Below are 15,073 nucleotides of genomic sequence, written 5' to 3' on the forward strand. Positions count from 1 at the left end.
ACATGAGCAACATTAAACACAGGTTTATATGTATGCGCTATGATGTGTTCAAATGCATATTAGCTTACATACATACACATCTACATATACTTTACTCTCCTTACATTTATATACATATGTATATACATGAATTAAGTAAATATGTATTTAGAATCTGAAAATATCTACATATACATGTTTTAATGCCGGGACACTGTTTGACATATCATAAAATGATAAACGTGCGTCGATACTCTGAAAAGTTCTTCAACACCGTAGTGGCCGAGCGTGTGGGCTGTAAATGTAAATTAAGAGCACACTGTACCCTCTGTAAGAGCGGCCTCACTAGACTCCAACGCACAACGCCCGCAGAGGGGGAACTGCTGTTCGGCAACAGAGTGACAGCGACAGCGGCTCCGACCGCGGCATCGGCAAGTGCTCATGGCTCGTTAGTTTGCTTGCTGGCTGGCTGGCTCGCTGGCTCGTTAGTTGGCCGGTATGCCAGGGCATAATTCGAATTCATTGCAGACAGACGTTCAGCGGTCTTCGACTACGAAAGACCAGATCAGTTGAGATCAAGATCAGCCCGGTGGCACGACGCGATCAAAAAATTACAAGTACCTACCAATAACACTTGGCGATATAGAAATATATACAAATGTAAAATAAAAACAAAACACGAGCAGAACGAGAATGAAAATATGTGATCGGAGATATAACGAACGAAATCAAAATAACGTAAAATAACAAACAACAGTGTTCATACCGCATCTGATCGGGAATTCGTTGTGTCTTACTTTCTTTTTGCGCCAGAATATTTGTTTCTTTGTTGGTTGTTTTTATCTTTGTTTATTTTCCTTGTTTTCCACAGTTTACAATTATAAAAAATTACAAAAAGTGTGAGCAAAAGAGTGTAATAAAAGTAAAAAAAGAAGGGAATCGGTCCAATGAGAAAATCTATCGAGTGTAAAAGAAAAAGTAAGAAAAAAAAATAAATGTCGGGAATGCGCATGCAGGGAAATATATCTTACAGAAGGTAATTAATAATTTGTGCTTAAAAATTTGCCAGTTGTAAAAATTGTGGCATGTGTGAAATTCCGGCAACAAAAGAAATAAAGGTGCGCTTTTGACGCAGTTTTCCCAGCCAATGTGATTACCTATGTAAGTTTGCTGATATGCACCGATATTTAATCTTATTGCATTTTGCTGCATATAATTTTTTCTAGAACTAAGTGCCCAATTTTTTCACAATTTTTTTTTGTTTAATTTCCCATTTACATAAATTAATTATTAAGCAAAATTTTCCTTTTTTTGTACATGTTTTGTACAATGTATGCATGCATGTGTGTGTGTATGTAATAGCTGAGTTTAGAAAAGGAAAGAAAACAGGAAGACAAACGGTATCAAGTATTCAACAGTTGACAGCTTGATAAGCGGTGCGAGGTGAAAAGGCACGAAAGATCCGAATCAAGTTTGAAATGATATTTGCGCTCTTTCATAGAAAACACTATCAGTAGAAAGAGTACATATGTAGCTGAAAGGCGAAACTAGATTTCCTTATTGATGTGCGTACATACACACATGCGTATGTGAATATGTAAGCTTATTGTGGAAATAAATGCGGCTATCTGCAAAATGTACTGGCAAATATGTATCATATGTATGTATGTATGCATGCCATGATTGGTACTAAAACTACGAGCTTTCACGGCTTCCCTGACAAAATGAATGGCTAAAATATTATTTTAATGCTAACTTTGTAAGCAAAACAATAAATTCATTTACTCAAACGTGCCTACCAGTCTGCTCTTTTGGTAGCAAAAATCAACCTCAGTTGAAAGAAAGTGGAGGCTGCATTAAACCGGGGCGTTTACTGTGGGAAAAGGTCATTGTAAGCAATAAGAAAGACGTTTTTCTAGCTAAACATTTTCAGGGGGTATATTTTTTGGTTCTGTAATCGCCATCTTATTCGCGAATTGGGCCAAATCCTTTACAAATATTTTTAGTCGCTCCTCGCCTGCAAGATCCATGCTGCAAAGCCTCCTGTTCCGTTAAAAATGCCACTCATAAAAGCTATCTGCACTTTCGAAGCCGCACAGTTTGTAGGAGTCTCAGAGGCCTCTCCGAGCCTCAATACCTGGGAAAAATAAATCGCCAAGTTAGTAGTATTACTAAATAGTGGAATTGATCTATCTTGAGATTCATAAATTTTTGCCATTTTTTGATCTATTTGCTGGAGAAATGGCTACAAACAAGAAAAAAAAAACAACACAAACATATCGAAAAAATCGCCTTAAAAGTTTGAATTTTTCTACCCTTCTTTGGATAAAAGTACGGACACAATTTCTTCTAATGCAACATAAAAAAACCTGGTAATTGTTGCGTAGTTCGGCTGAAGCACTGCTCTTTCAAATAAATTTGAGTGTTTCAAGACTCAATATTCTGAGCTAAACACATTTATGGGACAAAATCGCAAATGCTTCGCTTCAGTAGTTCGTTACTTCCAATAGCTCCGACTCCTGCCGGACTCTCTACGTTTTAAGGATTCATTTTTTATTTCGGTAGTCATTCATGTAATAACTAAAAAATTATAAAAATATTTGGTTTATTTATTTAGCACGCACATACAGTCAGCGTCAAAAGAATGTTTGATAAGTTTTGATTATTTATTAATTTCGTAATTTCAACTATTTTTGGTAAAAATATAGCAAATTGTAATGTTTTTAATTTTAATTACAATAATTTCATACTACTTCAAGAACCAAAGTTTCGAGCTTTGTATAAAATTTCTAAAAATTCGGCAAATTTTCAACAAAATTTCAAACTTTTTACTCGGAATTAAAAAAAAATCAGGTATGCAGTTCCTCAGCGCATTGAATTTTGCTATAATAAAGTGCAAGTTTGAAGTGGTATCAAAATCGCGTTGATTTTCGACAATTTTTTCTGCTGACGGTGTTGGGTGTGTTCTTCCATATAAAAAAAATGTGGAGTAGGCGTTAAATGGAGAAAATGCACAAGACCGCGAACGAAAAAAGTTCTCAAAAATCGATGTGATTTTTTATCTTCTTGAAACTTGCACTTTATTATCCCAACATTCAATTATCGAAAAAACTGCGTACACACTTTCTAAAAATTCTGATTAAAAAGTTTGAAATTTTGTTGAAAATTCGCGAATTTTTATAAATTTATACACAATTTGAAACCTTGCCTTATATGGGTTTGTAGCAAAATTAATTGTATTTTTGTATAAAATTAATTAAAATTTAAAAATTTACAAAAAAAATCAAAAAAAGTGAAATTTTGTTAATATATCGGTTAAATTTTCTTTTGATGTTGACTGGATGAATACCATTCATATTTTCACAGCTTCACATTTAATACAATTCTTTTTGTTCTCAATCCACAGCTCACAATTACATATGTACATGTAGGTGTTTGCAAATGTGCATATCTCGCCTTCAAAGTATAAATGCAAAGGAAATGTTTTTTAACTTTCATTTTGGATGAATTTTTCTAAAATTAAAACTTAAACGACGAAAAACCGAACAACAATAAGAACGTCGCATTTCGAAGCGCTCGTCAAACGCAAATCTATCGAGAACGACAAATTGTGTAACAACAACAACAGCAGCAGTGGCAACGTGAACTTCAAAGTGCAGACTCCCCTTAACAAAGGAGTGATAATGATTATTTCCAAAGATCTTTTTATATTCGGCGAACAACTTTTTGCAACAATTATACCAGAAGGCAGTTCGTCACAGACCGCACAACAACAACAACAACAACAGCTACGACAGCAGAACCAGTCGGCTATACAGCAACAACAATTGTTGGCACAGGAACAGCCACACCAGCTGGCAATTATTAATACAACAACATTCACGACCGACGTCGAAACAACGACACAAATAGTGTCGGCAGTGAATGCAGTTGGCGCACCAACAATAACAACAACAACAACGCCACTAGCGAAAGCAACTATAGGCCCAAAGGCAAACGGAATCGGAGGAACGGTAGTAGCAACAGCACCAGCAACAGCAACGGCAATCGAAGCAGCTGAGCCCATCGTTCTGGTGGATGGAAAAACGACTAAGAATACGAATACGAAATTGCAAAAAGTGCCAAAGGAAGTTGAACTAAAGTGCACACAATACTACCATAAGCAACAACAACTGCAACAACTGCAACCAACGAGAACAAGAAAGAGGGAAAGCCAACAAAAGGGCCCAAGCGGTGTAGAGAACGATTGCATGGCAAACAAAATAAACGCAAATAACACGGGAAAGCAACAACCACAACAAAAGCAACAGCAGCAGCAGCCAAAGCACGAAGCCTTGGTAAGTCATTTAAGTGCAGCGACAGTAGCAACAACACCGCCTACAGAAAACATAGCGGCGAGTGCTAGAATTGCACCAGTATTGTCGACATCGGTGATCGTTCAGGTGGAGGAAGAAGCCAACAGCGAGAAGGAGCCATTAGTGAGAAGAAACTTTGCAAAAATAATCGCAACACCAGCAACAAGAACATTTATAGCTGCGCCTGTGGCAGGAGAAGCCGGCACGGTGACAGGCGCAGTAACCGCAATAGCAGCCATTGAAGAAACAAATCAAATAAACGATTTCGCAACACATCTACACGAGGTGACGCCACTGCTGCCGGCCGATTGCGGTGCATTGCAAATACAACAGCAGCAGCAGCAGCAACAACAACACACAACCACCGATCACCACCGGCAGTTCCAACTCCAACTTCAATTGCCACTTCCACTGTCACTGCTGTCAGAAGAAGGTCTGAGCAACGACGAGCTGCCATCCGCCTCGACCACAACAACAATCGCCGCCACTTCCGATCGCAGCAGTTACGACACGACTGCTGTCGTCGAGCCACCTTTTGCCGGGCACAGTTCAAGCCTGAACTCCGACGAGGACCTGCCGTCGTTGACAACAACAACGACAACAACAGCCACAATGAGCAAAGTCATTTTGGACAACAACACAAGGTTGGTAACATTATTGCATATTTTATTATTGTACTTATTTCCTGTTTGCGTGCAGCTGATGTTACTGCTACATAATTTATATACATGCACATACATACATATGTCTACATGCGAAGTTGTTGCAAGTTGGAGTTGCTGTTTACTGTTCCGAGTACCCGTTTTCGAAAGCGCAATTTGTTGTTGTAGTTGCTGCTGATCGACGAATTGTCGATACTCGTGGCGACTGCACATGCACATATGTATGTATATATATTTGTATTTACTACGTATGCCCACATACATATTGAGATGCATTCAGAATGATTGGGCTTTAGTGGCCCGCTTTAATCTCGCACTGCAGGACAAAATCTAGGCTAACAAATTTTGCAATACTTTATGCTAACACTCAAAAATTATATTTGAATTATATTAATATAAGAAATGTCAATATTTTAGAAACTCAATTTACGTTGTGAAGAAATAACAATATTTTTGCTAAGCGGTCGATTTTTCGTAACAACACAGCCTTGTCGTTTATTTTTTTTCAAAATTTCTTTTTTAATTTAGAATATCGCAAATTTTATTCTCAATTGCTTTTTCGTACTTTATTGAAGTGAAATTGTGTTTTTTTTCTACAAAAATATGCAACAACTATTTGCGAGGCGCTTAGCCTAGAAAGATTGGGCGACGATAGCAGAGGGAAATACGAAAACTAAATCCGAACTTCCAGATAAATTAATTTATTTCTTTGAGCTCGATGGCTCGATGTAAATGGAGAGACCGTTTGATACTGTTAAGCAGTCTCTCTCTATCTCTCTCTATATCCACACCAGCTCACTAAATTAATGCGTACGTCTGTAAAGAATTGTAGACTGTGTGGTGCTCTACATAAAAGCTAGATAAAAGAGATCTTTACTGGTACGCCCAGTATGGACATAAACATCGAATTTTAGGAAGTTTTTTTTTTCAATAGCGTTCGCCCCCTCGGCAGACGATTGCAATCCTCCAAGAGTACTTCTGTCACCCAAAAGCTTTTCATAAAAACTAAGTCCCTTCATTCTTGATTGACGCGATAACCGTTTACGCGTTTTCCGCCGAATTTAACAAAGAGCGTCAGCGCATTGAATACTTTCAGAGCCGAAACGTTTGTATCCATTTTGACGACATAATCCGACTAAAGAAGCCGCTGGATCTTTATTCGCTGCACTATGTGAGATTCTTTGTCATCGTAACGTTCGTCGTCGCCAACTGAATCTTTCTATCAAACACTTCAAGAGACGCTACAAGAGATACACCTAAAACTAAAAGAGAAGCTCAGCTAAATACCCAATAAAGTCAGTACGCGGCAATTTTACTTGTTGTAGGAAGGGGCTTGCAAGGGGTACTGAAACAACTCAAAATTGGAGTCAGACCTTTTCGCTTGGTAGGAGTTTGTTATTTTCCACGCGAGGATAGCGCGTGGTGGGAACTTATTGGATTCAGATTATCGTCTATTTTTAGCATTGGACTTACCAGTAGTTGGAAGAAGGTTGTAGAAGCGAATGAACGATATTATTTAGAATAAATACTTTGTTTGTGGTATTTTTTTCTGTAGTTTAACTTGACTTGGGTTAATCATGTGTGCTTAGTTGGGCCTGCCTGGAGTTAGTCAAGCAGCCATCTTAGTTAGAAAGGAGCAGACTTGACAAATGGTTCCTTTATTTTAAAAATATAATATTATTGTAGTTTAGTTAAAAAGAAATCCACTTTTACTCTACTTTTATTTTTTATTTTGCGCAAATGGCTTGAAACTGTTTTATGGTCGATCTTTAGCTCCTGGGCGATGCTACGATTACTAACGTGCCGGTCAACTTCACTTATTTCTGTAGTTGTATCGACATTTTCGACGACAGCCTGCCTGTTCAAGTGCATCTTTATTGTCAAAAATGGCTGAACGGAATCGACCAAATCAAAATTGCACGTAATTAGCTGTTGCAGTACCGACACCATAAGCACCATTCACAATTCACTGTAAAATGCACCGAATTTTCTTCTTATTGACTTCAATTGCCAACACCCTGTAACTCACAACCGAATGGAACAAACAAAAACCAGTTAAATAATTTAGGTGTGAAATATCACCTTGACAACGAGCTTAACTTTACGAGATAGCGATCACTACAGTCGCTCTTTTCCCCCTAAATAATATTTATTTTCCTCACATACATTTGCGTAGAGCTTCTTGAGGGTTAAAATAGCGAGACCTATCCATGTATCTCGCTTGCAAACCTTCCTCGCTCACCCAGTACCCGCTTATTCAGGCTTGACTCTAAGTAGACAGGCGCAGCTTTTAACTTAAGTATAAATGCAGTACGAAAATGGTGGCAGGACTCTTTTTAGCCATGCCTGTACATATGTTAAGAAAACATACACGCAGATATAACTGCACCTGAAGCTGAAAAATCTCTTATTTTTTGTATGCCAATAATACTTGAGACTCGCCATGTGGTAGGACTTTCTTATTTCTCGCTTGCATACCAAGCAGTGCGCGCATACTTGCTGGAGCATACACACACACATATGCGCTTATATGAATATGTATAAGTATGTGTCATGTATGCATATATATTCTTATTCTTAAGTCTCTTTTAACCAAAGCAAAAATCGTACGAGTGTTGGAGTTCGAATGCACATTTGGTTCTTTTCGTTTTCTCGTTTTTCCATAATCTTGCCGAAAATTTGGGTTAACTTACAAACAACTTTATAAACAACAACAAATGCATACCTATAAATATACACACAGATATAATTCATTCAGTTTTAATGACAGCACAATGTAGTTGGAAGAAGAAACAGATGCAGTCTGAAGCAGCTCGCTGCTGTATAATTAGAACGCATTGCGATCCGCTTTAGATTTGTGCATCTTCTGAAGGAAAAAAGTAGCTGAAACTTGAAACTTAGCTTAACATTCCTTATTTTGTGGCTACTTTTTTTTCTCGAAATCTGGCACACATTTTACTTGTACTTTAGTTGGGAATACTATACCAAGAAAACTTTTTGATAGCAATCAGGCGTAATTTCCTATTTATTTTGAACTCCATATACATACATATGTATGTATGTGTTTTGGATATGGATTAGGAAAAAGTATAAGTAAAATTACTATTTTTTCCTAAAGCTCGTCTGCACTCAACCGAGCATGGCTGAGAGTGTGGCAACACAATAAAAGAAAATTAGCTTATGACGCTTCACCTTTCAACAAACTAAACTCTCCGTATCAAAGAGGTGTCTCACAAATTATAGTTCTTGAGCTCATAACTTAAGAATATGGAATATTCTTTATGCAACGATGCTCTACTGTACAGCTGTGTGCATACACACATACACATTTACGTTTGGTACGTCCTGCATTCCACGCAACAACGTCTTCCGCATCTTGCTCAAAAAAGCTAAAGAGGATGATTACCAAGAAAAACAAAATTAATGAAGAAGGTAAAACTACGTATAAGCGCGTCTGTGTGACGATGGATTCATAAGTGAGTAGGTACATGTACGTTTTTATGCGCTCTATAGAAAAATATTTACATACATTTTCTCCTTCCGAATGTATGCATTTACACAGGCACTTCTGCACCTTAATATGTTACGTTTGTATGTATGTATGTGTGCACATTGTATGTAGAAATGTGTGCGGCAAGCACGAAAAAAGTGCATCATACGTAAAGTAAACAAACAAGAAAGTGCAAGGAAAGACACGTAAAAATACTCGTTTTCAGCTGAATTAACCACCCCTTCTTGCGGCTAACTGTTCGCCCCCAACGCTTCTACTCCCATCCAACTGCCATACGTGGCGAGTGTGGAGGGTCGCGATAGGGGAGGAAGCGGTGCAAAAATGGGGAACCTGTTGGCGATTGAGCACACGGCACAGCATGCAACGTGCAAAAACATCAACCCGAACACCAACAAAAACAGATCTAGCAAGCCGACAGTTGCAGCGGCAATTATAAAAATAAACAAATGTTAAAAAGTTATTAAAGAGCTTGAAATTGCAAATAAAACTAAAAAACGAAAACGAGTGAAAAAATCAGAAATTGTATAAGCAGGTATTCTGGAATGGACCTGTTGTGCATGCCACATATACTTACACACATACAGACATGCATATGTATAATACATATATGTATGTATGTATGGGTAGAAGTGCGCACGGCTGCTTGAAGGGGATTAGTTGGCAGCGCTAGATGAAGTGGAAAAGGTGGTGGTAAGAGAAAAGTGAGGGCACGTACGGGCGGTGAGTGCAAACTGAAAGTGGCAAGCGGCATAAAAAGAAAGAAAATGCAGAATTAATACGAAAACAGAGAATATGCGTGAACATACATATGTGTGTCAAGAGCTTGCTTTTAGGCCTGGTCCAGAAGAGTGCCACAACGCCAACAACTTCAGCGCACCTCCTAACCGAGAAGTCTTTAACAAGCAGTTTTTCGAGAATATGCTGGCAAACCTCGGTAGTGACTTGATTTGGTTTACAATTTAGCCGAATGCTGAGTGGCTGTTGCATCCACTGTCGTAGTTATCGATGCTCTGCCACTGCCACTGCCAACGACGGCGCCGCGTCTGCTGTGTTTTTGATTTTTTTTTCATTTTTTCAATTTTTTCATTTTGTGTAATGCCGCCGTGTGGCAAACTCCAATAGAAGTAGGTCAATTGTGAACCAATTTTAGCCAATTGCAACAAACTGCAGCATACATATTTACACAAACAGATGCATCAACATAGCAACAACAACAACAACAGCAACAAGAGCACAACAAAGCCTTTAGCACAACAGTGCATTTAAATAAAGCACAAAAGTTTAATTTGCTAGGAATAAAAAAGAAGATCACTGCATACAAATCTATTTACTGCAGCTGCTGGACAACAACACAGTGTTCAATATATGCATTCGTACATACATACTCAAATAACTACATATGCATGTATATGTATGTGCGTTCATGCAGATTACTACGCTTGTATGCATTTTACAACATAAAGAGAAGAAGAAATAGAAATTATCAGAAAACCAGCCACCGTCAGATTAGTCAAGATACAAATGGTGATCTTGGTTAGAAGTACAGTGTTTCCAATTTATGTACAAATCACCTCACATATGTAGGTATGTACACCAATATATGTACAATGAAGTTAGGGTATACCTCCTATGTATCCCAAAATGGCGTCAAAGTACAAAAAAAACAAAAACGGTGCTCTTCTGTGGCTATTGGGCAGTTTTCGTAATAAAATTAAAGCTTCTTCTGAAATTTAAAAGGCAATTTATTTTGCTGATCGATTTCATAATGCCGACGTAAAGATATTTTTTTTTATATTATCCATTTATTTATTGTGATCTCTTTAATAACATTTGACAATATTTATACTTGAAACTAAGTTATTCTACGAAACATGCATGGAAAGCACTCAGGGGTGCAACCATTCTTCCATTTTTACTTTTTAGCATATGGGAATATTGTTGACTTCCTCTTCAATCTATTCAAGGAAATGGGATTGGTGGTAATTTCTATAATTCTGGGCTTGTGTGCGATTGAAGTCTTATATTAGGCCTCTTTTTTTCGCCCTTAGCAAGTGATATTATAGCTTCTACGGTCCATTCACTAGGTAGAGAACGGTTCCTGCGCTCCTGTACCTCAAACTTTTAACTCATTTACCTCGAAACGACTTTTTTCGTCCTGGTGGTGTAAAAAAAAGAACTATTCAACCGAATCGTCTGAAATTTTATTACATTGTTCACAACATCAATGGCTATCGCCCGTACTAGAATCATATTATTATTTCAATTATTTCGTTCTTTTTTTATTAAAAAACTGAAAAAACCGATTTTTAGAGTGTCAAATTCAAAACCAAGTCATTTTGTCAAACTTTTTTTCTTTTTCTAGTAGCGGGGCATAGCTACAGTCATACTGATTAATAATTTTGTTTGGCTTTGCGTTTCAGATAAACAGAAGAGCCAAAATGGACAACACCGTCCAGGTCCAATTTTTCGGGAGGTGAAGTTGCCAATTTTTAAATTATCAAAATTAAAAAAATTTTTTTTTCATTTTTGTATATAAAAGAAGTTTAATAAAAAGCCTAAACAAATTAAATATCGTTTTCATTTTTTTTAGTTAAAAAAAACTTGAAATACTCTAAATAGGGCAGTGCAGCCTGCAGTGAATCTTACTCGATAACTTTGTTGTTGCTTTCGTCAATTTTTCGTCAAGTTAATCGAGCATAGAGATAGCGAGCGGTGAAATGGCGAATAGAAGAGGCCAATTGTTTGATGAGGCATGCTTTTTGATTTCTTCAGCTATTGAGAAAACTTTGAGATTATGGTGTCTTTAGGCATTTGTGATATAATAAGGGGCATTTACGGTCATTCTGAGCGTTTTCGATTGGAATCTTTGCTTCAAAAACTGAAAACTGAAACTAAACAGTGAGCAACGCGGCGCCTACTTTGAACAGAGCTTTCTCATAGTCAAATTCTCATGCAATATAAAGCCAACAGGCTCTTTTGATATCTTTACGATGTCGGTTAACTCACAAACCTCACTTTTCGATCATTCAAAACGATTTTGTGGATGTTTTTGATGTTTTCTGGTGTTGCCGCCTCATTTGGACGTCCGTGGCGTTGTGCATCATCGGCGTCTCTACGACCACGTTTGAACTCAGCAAACCGCCGTTTTATTGTTTTTTCTGACGGAACGGAGTCCCTATAACACTTTTCAAGTCATTGTTTCACTTGAACGGTATTTTTCCCCCATTAAGAAGCAATGTAAAATTAAAACACGAAACTCTTTTTGATCCACTGCTTTGAAAATAACAAAAGTAGGGTCACTCTTAGCACAATAAGTCACGAACTAATGAATAGAATGTCATGAAATCTCAAGATTAAATTGTCTTTTTAACTATATACATATATATATATATATATATATATATATATATATATAATTGGCGCGTACATCCTTTTCGGGTGTTTAGCCAAGCTCCTCTCCTATTTGTGGTGTGCGTCTTGATGTTGTTCCACAAATGAAGGGACCTACAGTTTTAAGCCGACTCCGAACAGCAAATATTTTTATGAGGATCTTTTTCATGGCAGAAATACACCCGGAGGTTTGCCATTGCCTGCCGAGGGGCGACCGCTATTAGAAAACTGTTTTTCTTAATTTTGGTGTTTCACCGAGATTCGAACCGTCGTTCTCTCTGTGAATTGAGAATGGTAATAACGCACCAACCCATTCGGCTACGGCGGCCGCCCATCTTTTTAAGTACTAACTGAAAAGGAGGTGAATGCAATAAAACTAGTGCAATCTATGTATTAGGCTTCTATATGGAAAAGAAAACATGTTTTTCATCGCAAATTAAAAATTGCAGACGCATTTTGCCCGGCTGTACGCCTTTAAAAAATGCTTCATTGAATTTATTATTGGAGCATGGGTGAAGTTTGAGGTTGAATCCCGGCTTTTCAGCATCATTTCCAAGATTATTTGAATTGTAGAATCGTCAAAAACCGTCAGCGCATAATATGAAAGATACAATCTAATTGATTAAATTTGATCATTTGCTTAAAGAAATTATTTTATTTCGTACTGAAAGCCGAAAAAGTTAGGTCTTCTTTTGCTAATATTAATTTACAAGTTTCAATTTCAGTCATGTTTTGATCATCGATGTAAAAGAATAACTTCTCTATTAAGGTTATCAATTCAGGGGCAACATTTAATTTTCACCTTCAGCAGATAGCCTCGATAGCTATAGCTGTTAAGTAGAATAATTATTTCATTATAGTTTTTATTGATAATAAATGGATGAATAAGATTTACATAAAGATAAAATGCATTGCGGTTGTAGAAGTATCATTAAATGCTGTCACCAAAGAAAAATATGTATTTAAAATGAACCACTGTGCCTACACAGAATATTGTGTGATCTAACCGAGGCTAAGGTGCGGTGTTGACGACAGCTGATGCCATTTTAACAAAAAAATAATTGCAAAATCAAAATAAGAAAAAACCACAAAATTAATTGAGAAAAAAATTGTAAAAATTGTGTACTCGTAATTCTCGTAAATAATCGGGTTTGAATGCGAAATGGGTGCTGTGAACGTTGCGATGTCTATTTGTGTGTGCTTGTGTGTGTGTGGATACTCGTATATTTATTTGGTTTGGTTTGCGCAGCGACACATGTAAATGAAAACCATGTAAAGTGTGAAATCGCAATTGCGCACAATTATTGGTAATGAAGAGGACAAACGCCATAATGAACTTCACTGTTCTCTGCTCGCGGCGCGTTGTTCGGTGTGGCTGGAGGTGACAGTGGACCTGAGCGGCAATTGACGCTTGTACTGACTGGCCGCCTCACTTAACTAAACTTACAAGCTCACCAATGCATCGATTGCCTGCTCTGCCGTTCTGTGGATGGATCTGCTAGAGTGGTTGTTGTGGTTGTTAGTGTAGTAACAACCTGCTACGGGCGACGATGCGCTACGGGATTATGGTGGCGACGTATTGCTATTGCTTGATAGTGCATCCTCAGTTCGATTGGCGAGCGTTCAGTTGCATGTATGTATGTATATGCTTATGTACACACACAGTCAACCAACTACAACCACAAAAGCAAGGATATACGTATTTGTAACTACAAATCACACATTCCCATAGCTCTATAGGATATATCAATCTACCTATCTATATATATATGTATGTATGTATGTATGTTTATATGTTTATATGTATGTATGAGTATATGTTTATATGTATGCGTGTCTAGGCATTTGCGCATATATTTAATTCACAATTAAGAGAGCTTTTGTCCAAATTGTTATTGTCATGGCGAGGCTTCACTTCGTTCTTTGCTATTATTGTTGCTAATTTTTTGCCTACAATACATTTTCATTGTGCACTGATCGGCCGGCTGGTCAACTGGTTGTGTGCACAAATGCATTGCATTTGTAGATTGCTAAAAATAAAGAACAATAATACATACACACATACACATACACATGCAAGTAAATGTGTTAAAATATTTACAGTGAAGTATACTGTTTAAAGAAAATCAGTCACTCAGTCAGTCTGTCAGCGGTTGAAATGACACATAAATTACGATAATAGTCTCATGAAATTCTCATCACAATGCTGATCAGCAACACAATCACCGCAATAACAACAATTACAAAAAATTATATTACAACAACAACTGCCACAAAAGCTTCACGATTGTAGCTGCTATAGGATCTATTTCGAGTATTTCGTAGTTTTGGGTTCAAATGCACCAAGCGGCGTTATTTCGAAACGCAAAAAAACTCACCGCTTGAAGTGAATTTCGTAATAGGCAAGTTTCACAATCTAATGGCTTTAGAAAAGCGTTAAGTGGCTAAAATGCGACCTGGAAATTAACTTAAAATTCAAAGTAGAAAAGTCACTTTTTCCCATAACGTTCTGCTAATTTTGTAAGTCGTCTGGTTTTTCCATCGACAATCCGCGATTCGGAGGTATTTTAAGGAAATTGTATTCTTGTTTTTTTTTTTGTTTTTCTCTCGGCTCTTTCACAAGAACCTTGCTCATGGCAGATCCCCCTCGTACCAGTTCATCTGCTTTTTAGTTAAGTCAAGTCCTTCTCCACCTGATCTTTCTAAAACAGAGGAGGTCTTCCCCTCCTCTGCTACCACCAGCTGATACCGCATCGAATACTTTCAGAGCCGGAGCGTTTGCATCGATTCGGACGACGTGGCTCACCCAACGAAGTCGCTGGATTTTTATTCGCTGCGCTTTGTCTATGTTGCACAGCTCATTGTTCCATCGCATACGACACTCGCCGTTGCCAACATCCAAAAGTCCAGCAATCTTCCGCAGAACCTTTCTCTCAAACGCTCCAAGCGAACGCCTCATCGGATGTGGTCATCGTCCAAGCTTCTGCGCCATACGTTAGGTTGAGTATGAAGAGGTGGTGGTGTATAACACACACATACATATACACACTGATATAAATATACAGAATTTCGCAAAAAGTCACTGAATAGTAGACACTGGGAATTGTAAGCTAAGTAATTTTTGAGTGTCCTATTGGCCTTTGACATTAATAAGCTTGAGGGCTTACGCATTTCTA

The 15,073-nt window shown here is 37.7% G+C and overlaps 1 protein-coding gene across 5 annotated transcripts in view; it reads left to right on the forward strand.

The window, feature by feature from the left end:
- The first annotated feature begins 474 nt into the window (after positions 1–474).
- The window catches only part of LOC128865121 (ABC transporter G family member 1), a 94,356-nt gene continuing 79,757 nt past the window's right edge, over positions 475–15,073 (forward strand). The window contains exons 1-3 of one of the 5 annotated variants that reach the window (XM_054105113.1): positions 475–717; positions 851–1,140; positions 3,386–4,978. In XM_054105113.1, coding sequence (XP_053961088.1) covers positions 3,663–4,978 — 1,316 coding nt within the window. In that variant the 5' untranslated portion in view covers positions 475–717; positions 851–1,140; positions 3,386–3,662. Of the gene's footprint in view, positions 1,141–3,385; positions 4,979–15,073 lie in introns of all 5 variants that reach the window. The other 4 variants (XM_054105115.1, XM_054105116.1, XM_054105117.1 and 1 more) reach the window with 4 other exon arrangements.

The sequence above is a fragment of the Anastrepha ludens genome, chromosome 5 (assembly GCF_028408465.1).
Source record: "Anastrepha ludens isolate Willacy chromosome 5, idAnaLude1.1, whole genome shotgun sequence".
Lineage (NCBI taxonomy): Eukaryota > Metazoa > Arthropoda > Insecta > Diptera > Tephritidae > Anastrepha > Anastrepha ludens.